General features: G+C 55.5%; 7 protein-coding genes across 7 annotated transcripts; 4 read left to right on the forward strand and 3 right to left on the reverse strand.

Moving 5' to 3' along the window:
• Window positions 1-197: 197 nt before the first annotated feature.
• BJX68DRAFT_268673 (uncharacterized protein) lies at window positions 198-1,423 on the forward strand (the record flags this gene model as incomplete). The annotated part of the gene is made up of 4 exons (XM_071046149.1): window positions 198-331; window positions 383-450; window positions 558-1,171; window positions 1,397-1,423. The coding sequence occupies 4 exons, from the start codon at window positions 198-200 to the stop codon at window positions 1,421-1,423; spliced, it is 843 nt and encodes a 280-aa protein (XP_070897286.1).
• Window positions 1,424-1,544: 121 nt separating this feature from the next.
• BJX68DRAFT_277111 (Zn(II)2Cys6 transcription factor) lies at window positions 1,545-3,508 on the reverse strand (the record flags this gene model as incomplete). Its single annotated transcript, XM_071048267.1, has 7 exons — window positions 1,545-1,565; window positions 1,658-2,312; window positions 2,370-2,503; window positions 2,559-2,866; window positions 2,930-3,098; window positions 3,180-3,424; window positions 3,496-3,508. The coding sequence occupies 7 exons, from the start codon at window positions 3,506-3,508 to the stop codon at window positions 1,545-1,547; spliced, it is 1,545 nt and encodes a 514-aa protein (XP_070897287.1).
• Window positions 3,509-4,428: 920 nt separating this feature from the next.
• Window positions 4,429-6,451, reverse strand: BJX68DRAFT_256455 (choline transporter; the record flags this gene model as incomplete). Its single annotated transcript, XM_071043189.1, has 9 exons — window positions 4,429-4,908; window positions 4,972-5,030; window positions 5,087-5,145; window positions 5,209-5,389; window positions 5,449-5,679; window positions 5,745-5,866; window positions 5,926-6,035; window positions 6,091-6,213; window positions 6,284-6,451. The coding sequence occupies 9 exons, from the start codon at window positions 6,449-6,451 to the stop codon at window positions 4,429-4,431; spliced, it is 1,533 nt and encodes a 510-aa protein (XP_070897288.1).
• A 2,606-nt stretch (window positions 6,452-9,057) lies between these two features.
• Window positions 9,058-9,480, forward strand: BJX68DRAFT_268676 (Endoribonuclease L-PSP/chorismate mutase-like protein; the record flags this gene model as incomplete). The annotated part of the gene is made up of 1 exon (XM_071046150.1): window positions 9,058-9,480. The coding sequence occupies one exon, from the start codon at window positions 9,058-9,060 to the stop codon at window positions 9,478-9,480; it is 423 nt and encodes a 140-aa protein (XP_070897289.1).
• Window positions 9,481-9,899: 419 nt separating this feature from the next.
• Window positions 9,900-10,961, forward strand: BJX68DRAFT_268677 (Alpha/Beta hydrolase protein; the record flags this gene model as incomplete). The annotated part of the gene is made up of 1 exon (XM_071046151.1): window positions 9,900-10,961. One exon carries the CDS (start codon window positions 9,900-9,902, stop codon window positions 10,959-10,961), a length of 1,062 nt encoding a protein of 353 aa, XP_070897290.1.
• A 519-nt stretch (window positions 10,962-11,480) lies between these two features.
• On the reverse strand, window positions 11,481-13,617 carry BJX68DRAFT_268678 (copper amine oxidase; the record flags this gene model as incomplete). Its single annotated transcript, XM_071046152.1, has 3 exons — window positions 11,481-11,647; window positions 11,735-13,161; window positions 13,211-13,617. 3 exons carry the CDS (start codon window positions 13,615-13,617, stop codon window positions 11,481-11,483), a joined length of 2,001 nt encoding a protein of 666 aa, XP_070897291.1.
• A 720-nt stretch (window positions 13,618-14,337) lies between these two features.
• On the forward strand, window positions 14,338-15,921 carry BJX68DRAFT_268679 (flavin monoamine oxidase family protein; the record flags this gene model as incomplete). Its single annotated transcript, XM_071046153.1, has 2 exons — window positions 14,338-14,536; window positions 14,594-15,921. The coding sequence occupies 2 exons, from the start codon at window positions 14,338-14,340 to the stop codon at window positions 15,919-15,921; spliced, it is 1,527 nt and encodes a 508-aa protein (XP_070897292.1).
• Between the last annotated feature and the right edge of the window lie 392 nt (window positions 15,922-16,313).

The raw sequence follows: 16,313 nt of genomic DNA on the forward strand, positions 1-16,313 counted from the left end.
CTGCGAGAACATAGTCTTGTAAAATGCATTGCATACATCGGGGCTAAGCAAAGAACAAGCAGTAAGAAGGTCCTGAAATCAGTAACATTAGAAGGTTTCAGCGCTTGTTCTGGGAAGCAGTACTTTCGAGTTAGGGCTAAAGTGCCCGAGGGGACGTGACAGCGAAACAGCCCACTATTCCTACTCGCACGATCATGATGCCAGGTTTCAGGGATTTTATTACCGATGAGGCTCTGTGCGTCAATTCGATCAGGTGTCTCTTTGTCAATCAGGCTTGTCCTACCCGACAAACAAAGAAAAATAACAGGCAGGAGCTGACCACCCTTGGCTCGTAAGCCTGGTGTCATCGTCCTCTGAGATACATATGCGGCTCACCTTTCAGCCTGCTCAGCTGGCAGTTTATTGCTCTGTACGGCACCACGTCTTCCCAGACCATCGTCCTCATCACAGGTGTCCCCATATCCCCTCCCTATTGTCGCCCCCCAAACACCCAATCCCAACCTAACAATCTACGCCCCGGGCGCAAACCGCGGCCTCGGCTTCGAAACAGCGAAAAGCCTCGTCCTATCGGACAAACGCTACCACGTCACCCTCAGCAGCCGGCCGCGACATCACCAACGCCACCGCCGCCGCAGAAACCCTCCGTGCCCTTCCGAACGTCCAAGGCCGCATCTCACTGGTGCAGCTCGACGTCACCAACGAATCCTCCATCGCCGCTGCAAAGACATACATTGAAACAACATTCTCCCGCCTCGACATCCTCGTTAACAATGTGGCCATCTCCTTCCTCATGTCATCCATGAACCTGGATATCCTCCGCACATCTTTCGAAACGAACCTCGTCGGCGTCGCGGCCGTAACCGACTCTTTTCTGCCCCTTCTTCGAAGATCCACAACACCCCGCCTGATCCTAGTGAACTCATCCAACGGCTCGCTCACATACAACTCGGACCCGGACTGCCCGCACGGCGGGACGTATGCAAGCGAGTACCGCATCACGAAGGCCGCGCTGAATATGCTGCTGGTGCGGTACCATGCGAGTCTAAAGGATGTTACAGTTCTAGGTGTGGACCCGGGGTTCTGTGCGACGGAGGCGATTGGGGATACGGATGCGTTGAGGAGGCAGGGGGCGGCTGAGCCTGAGGTTGGTGGCGCGGTTGTTGCGAGGGTTGTACGCTGGGGAGGAGGGGGTGCCTGGGCGGGTTGTTGGGCCGCGGGGGGGTCTTCCTTTGTAATAGAGTGGTTGTTTATTGCTATGTTATGCTATGTTATGCTATGTTATGCTATGTTATGCTATGTTATGCTATGTTATGCTATGTTATGCTATGCTATGCTATGTTCTGCTGCTCATGTCGATGGATGGCTTGCTCAGGTTCGAGGCTGAGCAATTGGTTAGTTGCATCGCCTGCGTCTACTCTGCTAGCCGAGAATCTGTACAGTACGGCAAATCAATATCCTGCCCGGATCTAATCGAGCCCGAGGATCACCCTTGCATGCCGAGTGTACGAATGTACGAAACCGAAAAGTGCCTAGCCTTGTTCCGCTCATATAATAAGATAATCGCTCTGAAAGCCGTTCTCCGTCGTATCTGTCTTGGGAAACCGTCAGCCACGAGGCACAGCCAGAAACTGCCAGGAAGGCTCGCAGAGCCACTTACAAACGCAGTCCACAGGATATTCTCACACTCCCGTTTCGCCTGCCTCGACCGTGCGTCCCAGACCTGCCGGAGCAACATCTTGGGCAGCTCCGTGCTAAACCCGGAGATGGCGGAGATCCCATCAAGACGAAGTATAACGTAGTGGCGCGAGTGCCGGGAGATGCAGTCCGCCCCCGCAATAAACAGCGGCAGGATAACAAGCTCGATCGGACCGGTGTGGATCCCAGAGACTGCATCGAGGATGGCCGTGACGGAGTCCTGGATGACCGCTGCCTCGGCGGGCCGCTCGGGGGCCAACAACCGCGACGTGTACAGAATAAACGCATGTCGGAAGCTCTCGCCGACGGCGGCCCAGCAGTTCCTGTTGTCGCCATCGTCACCATCGCCGCCATCCGGAAATGCCCAATCGGACAGTTGCCACGCGTACATTCTCAGCTGCACACCGAGGAGGAGCTGCTTGTATTGCCGGCGATCGATGCGCCCCATCGCGCGGGATTTGGCGTATTCCAGCGCGTCGCCGACCATGAGGAAGAGATCGCGCGGGCACCCGTTGACCTGTTCGAATTTGGGCGTGCTCAGGGCGGCGATGGTCTGGCGCAGTCCGGGAGAGAAACAGAGGCGCGTTGCATCGGATAGGGATCGGATCACATCAAGCCTGGCGGCGGGTTAGCTGGAGGTCCCGACGGCCTCACGGTGAAGTTGAACGACTGACCATGCTAGATTGCCCAAGAAGAAAATCGCCCGCTCATCCTTATCCGTTAACGTCGTGGACAGTCTCAGCTGGCTGCAGATTGACATGGCGCCGGTGATGTGTGCGCCATGTGTGGAGATGCCGGATTCGCAGATCTAGGATGGGAAATCAGCAAGGCAGATTGCGACTGACTGGAACAGCTGAACTGACATCATGCAGAAGTAGCAGCTGGATCGTGGCGAATAGTCCATCCCGCTCATTCTCGTGCGACTGCGGCGAGATGCCATTCTCCAGACTCTTCCTGAGGCAGCTGATGCATCGCAGTCGGTACTCGTCCGCCACTTCACGCAGATCCTCCTTGCCGTTTCGAAGCCCATCATGGCATGCCGCAAGCCCCAGTACAGCGTAGAGAAGCCCGAGCTGCTCGTACGCTAATGGCAAGACATATGACCGGTAGGGGTTCTCCCTCTTGCCCCTCCCGGTCAGCACGATTTGGTGCGGACAGATTACCGTGTCATCTGCAAGACGCGGACTTAGCATTTGGGCAATGGCTATAGTGCGGTCACATCACGAGAACATACAATAGGCCAACAGGCGCTGCGTCTGCGTCTGCAAAAGCAAGTCGTCCAATTCCGCCATCTGGTTCCCCTGCTGCGGCGGCGGCGGCGGCGGCGGCGAGGGGCTATAGTCTATAGACGACGATGACCACAGGCCAACTTCCCCATCCCACGACTCGGAGACTAGCCCTCGCTGCTGGAGTGTTGTGCTAGCAGGGTTCCATGGACTATGAGGACCCGCATCCACTGCGCCATCTGCAGCGGCGCGAGGCACATGCACATCCGTAGTTGGAAACTCCTCCTCGTAAGGCTGAAGCGCCGCGAGCTTTCGCTTCCGAGTAGTATACCTCGCAGCCACCCTGCGCGGTTCGGCGGCGGTGACGGCGACGGTGACGGGCTTGAACTGGAAGGTCTCCGGGTATCCCTTGCACTCGAGCCCGCGCGTTGCACATCGCTTGCAGACGGGTCTTGCACGGTCGCAGCGGCGGCACTTCTCGCGGCACGTCGCGCATGCTGGATCTGTTGGTTCCGGCGGTTAATCATTAGGGGCATGCAGGGGGGGTGAGGTGGGTAGATGTGGCCTTACGAACCGCGCCTCGGCATTATATCCGAATATGTCGTCGTCCTAGGTGGGATGTCACGGGCAGGGGCAGTGGCAGTTTCAGGGACAGCGGAACAGGAAAGAAAGGCAGCTCGTCCGATATGCTGCGCTGTCTACACTCTCGATACGGTTGTGATGCCCGCATGGATCGGACGTGGTGGCAGCGTGATTTTTTGCGGGGAGTGGCACGGAATCACAGATCGGTGACATGAGGAAGGCCGGGCAATGGAATCTGGGGCGCGGAGTAGTACTACGTACTCCTTGGTCGCCACATCTCCGATGCGTTTCTTATCTCACAGGGGCGCCAGTGAGCCAGCTAGCGGCCAGCCATCTCTAAACCGGCAAAGGGCGGTTTCGCGGTGGACCCAAATACCATGCGGTGACCACTCCAGGCTCGAGCTGTGTTCCACGGATCCATCAAGGTTTCCAAGCGGCGTCACCTGCCTGATCCGGCAGGTCTTCGCGCTCTCGGACCCGCAGTCTTGGCTGGGTATGTATACTGCAAAGGTTCCAAGCATTCCCCGGATGTTCACGCTGGGGATAGTTTTTTTCGCGGAGAAGAGAACGAACCATCGGGCTAGCTTGGCAGGAAACGGAAATGGAAATGGCAATGCAGATTCACTCCGTATTCTCCATGTCATTTCCTTTCCGCTCGTCCATGATTCCAACACCTGTGATACTATAGGAAATGCTTGTAGAGACAGAATGTAACAAAGTTATGATGACAATACCCCGTAGCGGTGCAGATGCTGGTAACTGTCAATACCCAGGACCAACATGTAGTCCGTGGTAGGTGGCCAATATCCCAGGAGCACAGGCAGGCTGGACAATACGTAGTATGCGAGATCTCGATCATGCCGGGCACAATCCACAATCCACAGTCCACAGTCCAAACGGAACAGCCAACAATCCACGCAGACTCCTACAGCGCAGCCTGATTAATAACCTCCCAATCAATTCGCGGCCCCTCAAACGACGCCCTCCCCGAGAAGAACCAAATGACATTAATGATAACAAACACGCCCACCAAGATAACCGGCGTGTAATTCATAGACGTCAACGAGACTGGCAAGTTTGGCGGCATGCAAATCAACACCCCCAGGATAACAATCCACAGCGTCGAGAAGACGTTGGCGAAGATCCCGATCCCAAAGCGGCTGAGGTTGAAGTAGCGGCGCGGGAGGATGTCGCGGCCGCGGATCAGCAGGATGCTCTGCGGGACTGTGTAGGAGATGTTGAGGAAGAGGACGGCGGATGTGATGATGGAGTTGAAGGCGGTGGTGGAGGCGAGGTAGAGGAGGCCGTAGATGCAGGTGAAGACGTATGCGGCGGCGGTTGCGTTGAGGGGGAATTGGAGCGTGGGGTGGATGCAGGAGAAGAAGGATGCAAAGGGGACTCCGTGCTTTTTTGTGGTAGGTGGGTTGTTAGCAGCTGGCAAGGCTGACGGTGGAGGAATACAACGTACATCTCGAGCAAATGCCCAGGCAAGTCGGCCGGCAGTCACCCACTGGCATGGAAGGCAGACTGGCTCAAGTGGTTAGCCAGGAATCAGTCATGACCCAGGGTCCGGTCTTGGTTACTGGTGTAGATGATGAGAAGCAGGATAAACAGCCCTAGCGTGACGTTCCGGCTCCCCGTCCTACAACAAGATACGGTTCATTAGCACCAAGAGTTCCACTTTTTCAGGTATAAACACTCTCACACTTGATAGATCAACTCCAGACTCGGCAGAGTCGCTGTTCGCACGGCGTCGAGATCGAGCTGGAAGAGCATAAGAACAACAAAGAGAGAGACCGCAGTGCACAGCCCAATTGCCAACGTCAGAATGATGACCTGGGGAATTCGCTTGCCCGGCCGGGGCATCTCCTCGGAGATATGGATGACTTTTGACGGAGGTTAGCGTTGCTCGGGTGGGATAAGAAAAAGAAAAAAAGGAACACACCTCCATCAATACCGCCAAAGGCATACATCGAGTTACTGATGCTGAGCAGCCATGCTGTGCCATCGTTCCAGCCACTGTTACCCAGACCGGACTGGGTCAAGAAACTAGCCGGCATGCGACTCTTGTGCATCACGAGTGCAACAATGAAGAAGATCAGGTAGCCAGATAGCGAGAGATATAGAGAGGCCTGTGCTGTGGCATACATCTTGGACGAGAAAAGAACAGGCAGTACTGTGTGCTGTTTAGCATGTCACAGTTCGTTGCCCGGAATATGTACTATAATTGGGACTACCTACTAGTCACGGTGGCCACGGCAATGTAAAGACAATAGGTCTGCCATTGGTTTGCCGCATAGTCGGGGTAGACAAAGGCAACAATACCGTTGAGGACAACTGCCGCAAGCGAAATGCCGGAGCAACTGGACGAAGAGAAGTCAGTTCCAACGAGCGAAGCCAGACGAGGATAGGTACATCATACGTGACTGTCCACCAGGCAAGCACCGAAATCCAGCCAACGACATAGGCACTGTATTTCTTCGAATGTGCGGGACTCAGGATGTAGCAAAAGTGGTACTGTCCCCCACTCGACTGACGGCTATTAGCTGGATCCCAAATCATTACCCCTTGAGCAGAGGAGACATACTGGATACGCAGAAGCCAGCTCTCCCAGCCCAATTGCGACAACGCACTGGGCGAAAAAGGCAACCAGCAGGCTGAAGATACACGTTTGCGGACCCCCATATATCAAGTTTTGGCCGAAGCAGCTCTAGCAGAAAGTGCACGCAAGCATAGTCAGCCTTCGATTTCAAAAGAGAAGCAAGCAATTGCTAGCTTACCAAATACCCAATCCACGAATTCGTAATGGAAAACCCCAGCCCAAGCGCGGAGATCCAGTTGAACTGACGAGGCATGGCAGCCTCATGGCCGTTGGCGCGGAGAATGGCATCGTCGTCGTGCTCCTCCAGATCACCGGGCCTGATACTGGCGCGATCTGTAGTGGCCATGCCGTCTTTGGGTGATTTGGTCTGGGTATGAGGCATATTGAGAAGATTATGAATGGAACAAAAGGAGATGGTATTTACTGATGTGGATTCCCCTGGCAAGTGGAATCGTGTGTAACTATATGCATTGCAGGGCAGGGATACCCCAAAGCGAGGGGGCCCAATCAGAGTTGTGCATTTGCCAAGTGGGCTCGTCGGCCTGTCGTGTCCAATTGCAGGCGAGTATTCGGAGCAAGGGCTCAATATCAACTGGCCCCGTGCTGGACGATAAGGAAGGGAGATACGGCACAAAGATTGGCAAAAAAGTGCGGAGATTCTCTGCCTTGCAAGGCTGCATGATTATCAAAGGTTGGGCACATCACCATAATGAGCAAGGTTTCCCACCCGGGAATGATCCCGAGGTTCTGCTTGGAAGATATCCCTCGGCAGCCGGCGAATGAGCGGCCTTGGGCAACCCCCGCATGGACGCCGGATCCTGTCATAATCATAGGTACAGTGCCACATGAAGTAAACAAACAAGGCTGGGGAGGAATATACTGCTCCATGTACTCTGGCATGTGTGTGCGCGACTGCAAGGTCCCGCGACGCTATACGGCATTCTATGCTACTATACGGAGGAGGCACACAAAGTCCACGACTAATACTGATCGTTAGGGCCCATACTATATCTTGCGGTCCTTCAATTGACTTTCAGTGTCTGATATGGTCCTGTGTATCTACTAAGCCGCCAACGCGATAGTATCAGGACTACGGTACAGTCTGCCCACGCCTGGCTCCGTTTCTGTATCAACCAGCAGCAACTGTTAGAGAGTAAGGAGAAGGCAGCAGAAAAACCAGCAAAAGCGCGCAAGTGTCGGATTCGGATCCATGAAGTAGAGCCCATACCGACATAGGAGCGTTGTGTCTCTTCGACTTCTTAGTCCCTAGATCTCTGGGGTGATGTGCAAATATGGCTTCATCCTCACTTCGCCGCCCAAGCACAGCCCAGCAGGATTCCCAATGGTTTCTCTTTGAGCTGCCGCTTCCTGTGACTGGAGTTTGAGAGCGTTTGACTTGGTATGTTGCCCCAGCTGTAGAAGGCAGTTGATGCGTCTCTACCTCGAGAACTCACCGCGGACTGCTGATAGCGCATCCGTCATCAGTTGGGTGAGATTCCTTTCGTCCACTTTTTAGGTTTACGCCGGTGCTCAAAGGAAACTCGAGCACAACATGCATATGCTGTACGATGGTCTCTGATTACTCCAAGATTGAGTATCCCCACGTGGGAAGGTTCACAGCTGCGGCTGGCTATTCAACAGATGAGCGTCGTGCAGTCTGGGACGACCATATAGATCTTCCCCGGAAGCGAGGCAGAGAGATTGTTGGTGATAGCTACGGACAGATATTCCGTACAGGAGGATCATGGATACTACGCGATTCTTTGGGAACGAAGTTGTGCACCGTCCTAAGGGAAAAGCTGCGCGAAGGGATAATGTAGTAGAGATTCTACGCAGGGATGACGATACAACAAGTGCTGCCTAGAGGCTGTGGACTACAGCTATCCAATCTGTTCTTGAGTGACTCTGCCTGGATACCTCCACGTTGGGATCAATAGGTACTTCCGTCAGAGAGTATAGCACAGAGATAGACCCCATCATTTCCCCAAGATCCACAAAAATAACATCAAATATACGGTACCAACGTCTGGAGGTCCTGTTGATCACAATAGTCCAAAAAGTTCAAGGTACTCCAACAAGGCTCTAGGGCCGATGGGGCTCAAGTGCGAACCCCGTCAAGCTCTTATTCCAGGATTACGTACTGCAGTGATCAACTGGAGCAAGGAAACACGCTGCCACAGACCGAACCCAGAGGCTGGACCATCCCTACGCGGGGAACAGGTACCAACTGTGGGGAATGGACTCTGATGAGATTGCGATTCTCGGACGTAACCGGGCCCTCCACGAATTGCCACGACGGCAAACTAAAGAAATCTGGAGCACCAAATCTCACGTGTGGGGGGTCGTATCCTGACTCCGATTGTGGAGAGAGCGAATGGAAGTCTGGGGTGCTAAGCTTTGTAAGTCGCTTGCGCCTGGCCCCGGGGGCACTGGAGTCTGGAGCTCGGAATCCAAGGGAAACTCGACGGAATTGGAAACACTCGTCATCTCGGTCCAACGGCTGCTCCAAACTTGGCAAGTCTCTGCACCGATGTGCCTTATCTCGACCAGACGGCCTGCGTGTAGTCTGGACAAATCATGGGCGCCCTCCTGTAATGCCCCAGTTGTGCCCAGTGAGCTGCCTGGGTTGCCGTTTTGGGAAGTGCGCCCAACTTGAATCTGGTGATGGATTCAACCGCCCCACACGAGAGATAGGACCTCTGCGGACAATCTCCGTCTTTTGGGTCCACGAGCGGGAAAGATAAGCGAATATTCCGTAGACCGTAGACCCTGAATGCTGCATGGCCCAGAATGACGAAAAGAATCATCAAGGCCATAGTCCACACGATCAAAAAACCAGCACTGTTCAGAACAACTCTCGATCCGATTATTTTTGAATCCATTGGAACCCCCATATTCTGTCTATCCTCTGATATACCACCCCAATAATCCAACTACACATCGGACCTCACCATGTCACCAATCGAATACTTCCAAGCCCCCGGCCCCCTCGGCGAACTCTTCCAGGCAGGCGGAACATCCAACGTAGCTCGCGTCCCTCTGCGCACCAACAGCAGCCTCGTGGTAACAGGCGGACAGCCAGGCTTTGATCTCGCGCGCGGGGAACTCGTCACCACCTCACTAGAAGACGAGGCGAGTGCGTGCTTCGACTGTGTGGATGCGGCCTTGCGGTCTGCAGGGGTTGCGGAGGGACTCGCACAGGCGCACAAATTCACGTGTTTCCTGACCGATATGCGCTATGAATCTGTTGTCATGCGCGTTTGGCGGGAGAGGATGCCGGATCATAGGGTTCCTTGGGTTACGGTTGGGGTGGCGATGCTGGCGATTCCGGCGATGAGGATTGAGATTGCGGCCGAGGCGATGGTTGAAGAGTAGCTTCACTACAGCAAGTAGGGGGCTTGATTTTGAATAGGCTGCTTGAACACGGGAGCAAGAGACATGAAGCTCAGGGTGTTAAAGTTGGTTTGAGCAACGGTTGTAGAAAGCACATTTCTGTATCTAGATTGGTCTCTAAACTGTCAATAGAGAGGCCACTTTTGACTCCAACAGAACCCTGGGGAATCTTGAGACACCCTACCTGTGGAGCGGGCCCCGTGGGGGCTGGATGCTACATCCAACAGGGAAATATTTTCAGCCTTTGGTACGGATAGTGCATCGTGAGCTAGAACCCTGCACAGGACGACTCGCTGCGCTCTCAAGTCCTACGGACGGCGCAACTATATATGATGTATCTCCTCAATACATACCCGTAGCTTGAACTGAACCCTCAGCAATTCACATTTACATCCGCGACAATGACCCAAGCAAATACCGAAACCTTAGCTCCTGGTAGCCTCCCTCTACCCCCATACGACCCCGAACTGGTCGCAGTCGAAGATAACCAACACCGCCCTCTCCCAAAATCCCTCGGGGAGCTGCACGAGCTCCGCCGCACAGAAGAAGACTGCAGCCAGGAATTCCTCACCGACTCTGAGCTCACGGTGCAAGACCATACTATCCCGGGACCTGGACGAGATGGAAAACAAGGAGGAATCCTTGCAGCGATAAGCCTTTCACGCCGCGAGCCCCTCGATACAGGGGGGTCCCGCCCGGGGATCCTCTTCTTCCACGGCGGCGGCCGCGTCATGGGGACGGTATACACGGGCCTCCGCAGCCTCACTGTCGCAGTCAAAGAGCTCGACGCGGTCGTCCTCAGCGTAAAGTACGGTCTTGCCCCGGAGGCTCCCGCCCTCGACGTGCTGGAGGGCTGCTACGCGGCGCTGCTGTGGTTCTCTGAGAACCTGCACTCCTTCAGGATTAACCCACGGCAGCTGATCATCGCCGGAGTCTCTGCGGGGGCTGGACTCGCTGCGGGAGTGGCACTCATGGCGCGGGACAGGAATGGACCTGAACTCGCTGCGCAGCTGCTCATGTGCCCGATGCTCGACGACCGGTGCGACACGCTCTCGTGCTTGCAATTCGAGAACGGGCGCGGGTTCTACACGGCTTGGGACCGGTACGCGTGGTCGTGCATCCTGGGCTCTCGACCCGGGAGACAAGAAGAAGAAGAAGGAGGAGGAGGAGGAGGAGGAGGAGAGAAAGTCAGCCCCTACGTCGCCCCCGCGCGCGCAAAAGACCTATCCAGCCTGCCCCTGGCATACATAGATGTAGCCTCGGGCGAGCCATTCCGGGACGAGGATATTGCGTATGCGAGCAGGCTCTGGGCGTGCGGTGTCCAGGCGCATTTACACGTCTGGGGCGGGGGCGTGCATGGGTTTGATTTGTTTTACGAGTGTGGGCTCGGGAGGCAGGCGTTTGAGACGCGGAATAGGTGGTTGGTTGAGTTTTTGAGGGCGAGGGGGCGAGGGCATGAGTGAGTGTGAGGATTGTTTGATGGGGTGGGATCAATAGATAGGTCGGTCTGCGATGATACAGATTGTAGGTACTTGGGGCAGCTAGAGGATAGGTTTTGGAGATTAGGAATGGAGTCTACTTGCATATATACATGAGATTTGTCGCAGTATACCGCTGAAATGATAATAATACTTGATAGATGCAGGTCATTGCACTGTCCCAGTAGGCCAAGCAAGCTGCATGACACCTAGTTGGAACTGGTGTGCGTTTATATATGATAGATAGGGTAGGTATACTCTGGTCGACACCAGGGATGGGGTCGCTGCCACTACACTTGATTTTCAGCGTATGTAATGTTTCCGGAAGAACCCAGTGGGCTGTACGATGGATCTGGGTGGGTTTCGGGTTCCTTTCGAGAAGCCAAGTACTAGCACATAGAGGACGAGAACTCAAAGTCTGATTGATATCATAAGGTTTGTAGTATATACATAGATTTTATCGAAACACTAGCAGAATTGAAACAGGATACAACAGCCACCTGTCTAGATCCGAGAGGGACGAGCAGAGCAGCACGAGGTATCGTTCTGATGCAGAGTCGACTTGTTGTCCTTTTGGTTGGAGCGCGGTACATCGTTGGACGGACTTAGGTCAAAGAAGTTGACGGGCTTTAGAGATACGGTCATCTTCTCTGCTGGCATGACGGGGAAATCTAAATGATGGGCCAGGTTAGTATATATCTCTAAACCATTGATATAGTTGGTGATATAGCTGGTGATACAGCTGGCCGACAACATACCTTCAGTCCGAGTAACGTGCGTTACCCCAAAGGTGTGCCAGAGAACGACATCCTTGTCCCGGACATTATCCTTGCGCACTGCCCACTCTGCTAACCCGGTGTCCTCGCGACTCTGGTTCGTAAACTCGCCCGACGCCCAGAGCTCATGGTCGCGGTACTCGGTGACCCAGATTGGTTTCGTGGAGAAGACGCCGCGCCGGAGGTTGAAGGTCTCCGGCCCCATCATCAGCATCTGGCTGGGTACAGGATGCAGCTTGTAGCCCACGGGTTTATCGGCAATGGAGTTGATGTGAGACTCGTTGAGGATTTTGAACGTGCGGTTCTGCGTCAGGTCCAGATCGTAGCCGCCGGGTTTGGTGATTTGCGTCTGTTTGACCCTGAACGCGCACCCAAAGGGGTCGAGCTGTGGCTCGTTGCGCACGGGGACGCAGTCGTCGTAGACGATTGTGTTGTTGCGGCCGTCCAGCGCAGGGTTGATACGGAGACAGAAGAGGTGTTGGTGGTTGACGGCGAGGACACCGGGCGCCACGACCGTTCCCCAGGGGACTTGGACGCCCTTTTTGATGGGCATGGTGGATACGATGCCCGTGGCGCGGACATCGACGTGGAGATTTGCCGCCTGGTCGAGGACAAAGGCGAGGATGTACTCGTAGTTGGCGACGGTGGCCGTGCACTGCACGATGAGCTGGCGGTCACGCACGACAGACGACTTGCCATTGCGCCAGTTGGTGTGCTTCCAGCCGATTCCGTCGTCGACTTCGTGCATGCAGACGACGTTGGGCATGATCACGGGCTCCCCGGCACTCGTGACGCGGATCCCGTTGAAGTATGCAATGTGTCCCAGGCAGTCGCAGCCCAGATTCAGGGAGTTGGATGTCAGGCCGAATCCGGAATCGCCCAGATCAAAGGCCTGCTTGCGGTGGTATGGCGAGCGGGGGTCGCCGTAGGGGACCGTCATCTCGCTCATGGAGACACGGTAGAACAGAGAGCGCCCGTCGTATCGGACATCATTGAGGACAGGTCCCTCGCGCATGTTCCAGCCGAGTTGGAACGACCACTTTTGCCACTGCACATGGCGCCCTTGGATCGAGAAGGAAGGCCCCTGGGGCTGGATGACGTTCAGTGGCTTGAGATCTTTGCGGAATGCATCGGGGCCTAAAAGATCGGCGCTGTACTCAACAGCACTGGTGGGATCCCAGGGTTGGGTCTCCTCGTCAAGCTCGTCGGTGGCGCCGGTGGGGAGGCGCTGTAGCTCAACTAGCTCGAGGGTATGAGCATCGAAGATGGGGGCGAGTGGAAGTGGAATGGAGTAGTGGTTGGCCTCGGGATCGTCGTTGAGGGCGAGGTACATGTAGCACTGGAAGAGCCGGCGACGTTCTTCATGGTTATCCGTCCCGAAACTCCAGGGGTCATTCTCGATTCGAGAACTAAACAAGATGGTCAGTAAACTCCTTAAAGTACCTGGGGCATGCTTACTTTGGGGGCAGTTTCAACTTGGCAACCTCTGCGAGGATCGCAGGGTGTGAGAGGCATGCCTTGTGAATCCGATCGTACTCGACCCAGTCCACAGGGCCTTGGGAGTCCGGGGCATCGTAGCTTCTTTCCACGACACCCTGTGTGATGTTTACAATTGCAATCGAAAGGACGGGTGTCTTTAATCGCTGAAAGTAGGCGCGTGCTCGCCGATCAGGGGCTGGCCCGCTCTGTGCAAGGTACTTCAAGGTCTCATCCTTGGAGGGCTCGTAGAGATCAATGACCTTGAAGCGGACGTCCTCTCGTGAGATACCAAGATGGCGCAGGATCGTGGCCGTTGCAGTCTTGATTTCCCCCACATGCAACGGGTCTAGAGGGTGGGGGTTGGGGACAAAGGCTGAAAGGGGCATCGTGCAGTTGACACAAGGAAGAAAAGCGCAGGGTGAGAATTGAAGACGAAAAAAAGACGCTGGTTGGTAGATTCCGTGCTTGAGAGCTGTTTCGATACCGGCTTATATACCTGCCTGCAAAGTTGCCCATGATGCCACCAGGGAAGCAGAGACCAGAATGGGAAGCAATGCCAGGACAAGTGCCAAGGGCTGGAACTGTACGCATTGTGGAGTTCAGGATGGCGCTCGATGAAGCGTGCAACATTTCTGGATCGAGTAGGAGGTGGCGAAGACGAACCTCAGATTAGAAGAGGATATATTGGAGTTGTCCGAGTCGGTCCGTTGGAGTCAATGGGCCCCAGTGCCACTGTTCTCATCTGTTGTCTGTTGGTTTTCTTTCAAAGGCGCTGGTCCACGCGGGGTCATCGCTGGGCGCATTACCACATCGGGCAATACCCCCAACCAGCCCATGAAGCGGGGGTTGTAGTTGCATAGCTGGCGAGATCTCTCGATTGAGAAACTCGCTCAGCTGCTGCGTGCTTCCTCATCCGCTCCACCTGGTCGATCCATTGTCTGCTTATCAATGTAGCGCTGAAGCTGGTCAGACAGACGCGCGAGACGGATCAAGTCTTGTTCATCTGCAGCGCGACCAAGTTTTATAACGGTGCTTTGGCCGCAAGGGACCCAACACTCCCATCGAGAGTCCCTCATACTTCTCCCACCATCAGTTCTTCATCCACCATGTCTTATCGCGCCAACCTCTCCCACGACGGGTACATTTACACAAAACAAGACGGCCTCGCCCAAGGCCTTCGCACGTATGGTGTGATTCTCCCCGAGACCAAGATCCGTGACGCTGCTGCGGGCAAAGTCTGGGATGCCATTGTCGTTGGCGCTGGGTACACGGGCCTGATTGCTGCTCGGGACCTCGTCAAGGCCGGTACGTTGATTGCGAGCGACCACAAGGAGATGGCATGCTAATACGGAGGCGATACAGGGAAAAAGACTCTCCTTCTCGAGGCCCGCGACCGGATTGGAGGCCGGACCTGGTCGGCCGAGGTCGATGGGACGACATATGAAATGGGCGGCACCTGGGTCTCGCACGTCCACGGCCGCCTCTTTGCCGAGATGCAGCGCTATGGCCTGCAGGACGCTGTCCAGATGACCCGCACCGACGGTGGCGGTTGCGCGTACTTCACCCTGGACACGGGCTCCGGATCGCGGAAGCTCTCGCTCGAGGAGGCTGGTGCAATGACGCAGCGGGCCTGGAAGCTGTTTATGAACATTGATGGCCTCGATGGCCGGCTCCTCTGCCCCCTGCCGTACTCGTCCCTCGGCAACCAGCGCGTCTCCTTTGAGCAGGTCCAGGCCGTTGACCAAATGTCCTGCCGCGACCGCATCGACCAGATCAAGGACGAGCTGTCTGCGGACGAGCTCGCCCTGCTGGAATCGCTGGTCCCCCACATGTGCGCCGGCACAGTCGAGGACGTGGGCTATCTCGAGATGCTCCGCGCGCAGGCTCTCCAGGGCTTCACCCCGGAGACGTTCGAGGAGGTGTGGACTCTGTACAAGATCCGCGAGGGCCAGTCGGCGCTTGCCCGCAAGATCTTCGACGACGCCGTCCGCCTCGGCCTGCAGTACTCCTTTAGAACCCCCATCAAGTCCATCATCGACCGGCATGGCGTCGTCACCCTCGACACAACCACCAACAAGACCTTCCGCGCCCGCCGCGTCGTCAACACCATCCCCCTCTCCGTCCTGCACACCATCCACTTCGACCCCCCGCTCTCCCCACTCCGGCAGGAAGCCATGCGCATCGGCCACCTCAACCACCTAACCAAAGTCCACGCCGAAGTCGAAGGCGACCTGCGCGGCCTGCGCGGCTGCACCTGGCCGGGCGACCTGCTCTACGTCTACGGCGACGGGTTCTGCGCGGGAAACAAGAGCACACGCATCACCTCGTTCGCCGGCGACAACCGGGGCAAACTCGACCCTCTCAAGGAACCCGAGCGCCTCGAGACGGCCCTGCAGCGCTTCCACCCGATGCAGATCAAAAAGATACTCTTCCACGACTGGCTGTCGGATCCGTACTCGCAGGCGGGCCCCGCGTGGTACCGCACGGGGTTCCTGACCAAGTATCTGGCGGAGCTGCAGAAGCGGCATGGGAACGTGCTCATGGCGAATGCGGACTGGGCGATGGGGTGGCGGGCGTTTATCGAGGGGGCGATGGAGCAGGGCGGGCTTGCGGCTGATACGGTGATGAATGAGCTGGGGATTCAGGGGGCGAATCCGGCGAGTGATCCGGAGCGGGATGCGCGTTTGTGAAGGGCTTTCCTTGGAGCATGCCAGACCAATGGTTCCAACTTCTTGTGCTGGCCATGGGCCCGCTCAAGTTGGGGACTTTGGCTAGCTAGACCTACGTTGTGTATAGTTTGCATCAATCATTTTGTTATGAGTCGAGCTTTTTCTATAGTTATATCCCTCTTGTTGCGTAATCCATGGTGTGTTAAGATTGTTATGGGATCAGGGTTTACATTTATATATGTATAACTCAGTAGTAGCCTATGTAACTCTTTACTAGTGTTCTCTGTCCCCAGTAAGCGAACCCATCTCATAACTCACGATGTAGGCTATGATTCTTCGTAAGTACGTCATACTGTCTACATGCGACAACCCCAAGACCTTCTCCAAATATTATTTACAGTACACGCTGACAA

The sequence above is a fragment of the Aspergillus pseudodeflectus genome (assembly GCF_044049435.1).
Source record: "Aspergillus pseudodeflectus strain CBS 756.74 chromosome Unknown BJX68scaffold_32, whole genome shotgun sequence".
In the NCBI taxonomy this organism is placed as follows: domain Eukaryota; kingdom Fungi; phylum Ascomycota; class Eurotiomycetes; order Eurotiales; family Aspergillaceae; genus Aspergillus; species Aspergillus pseudodeflectus.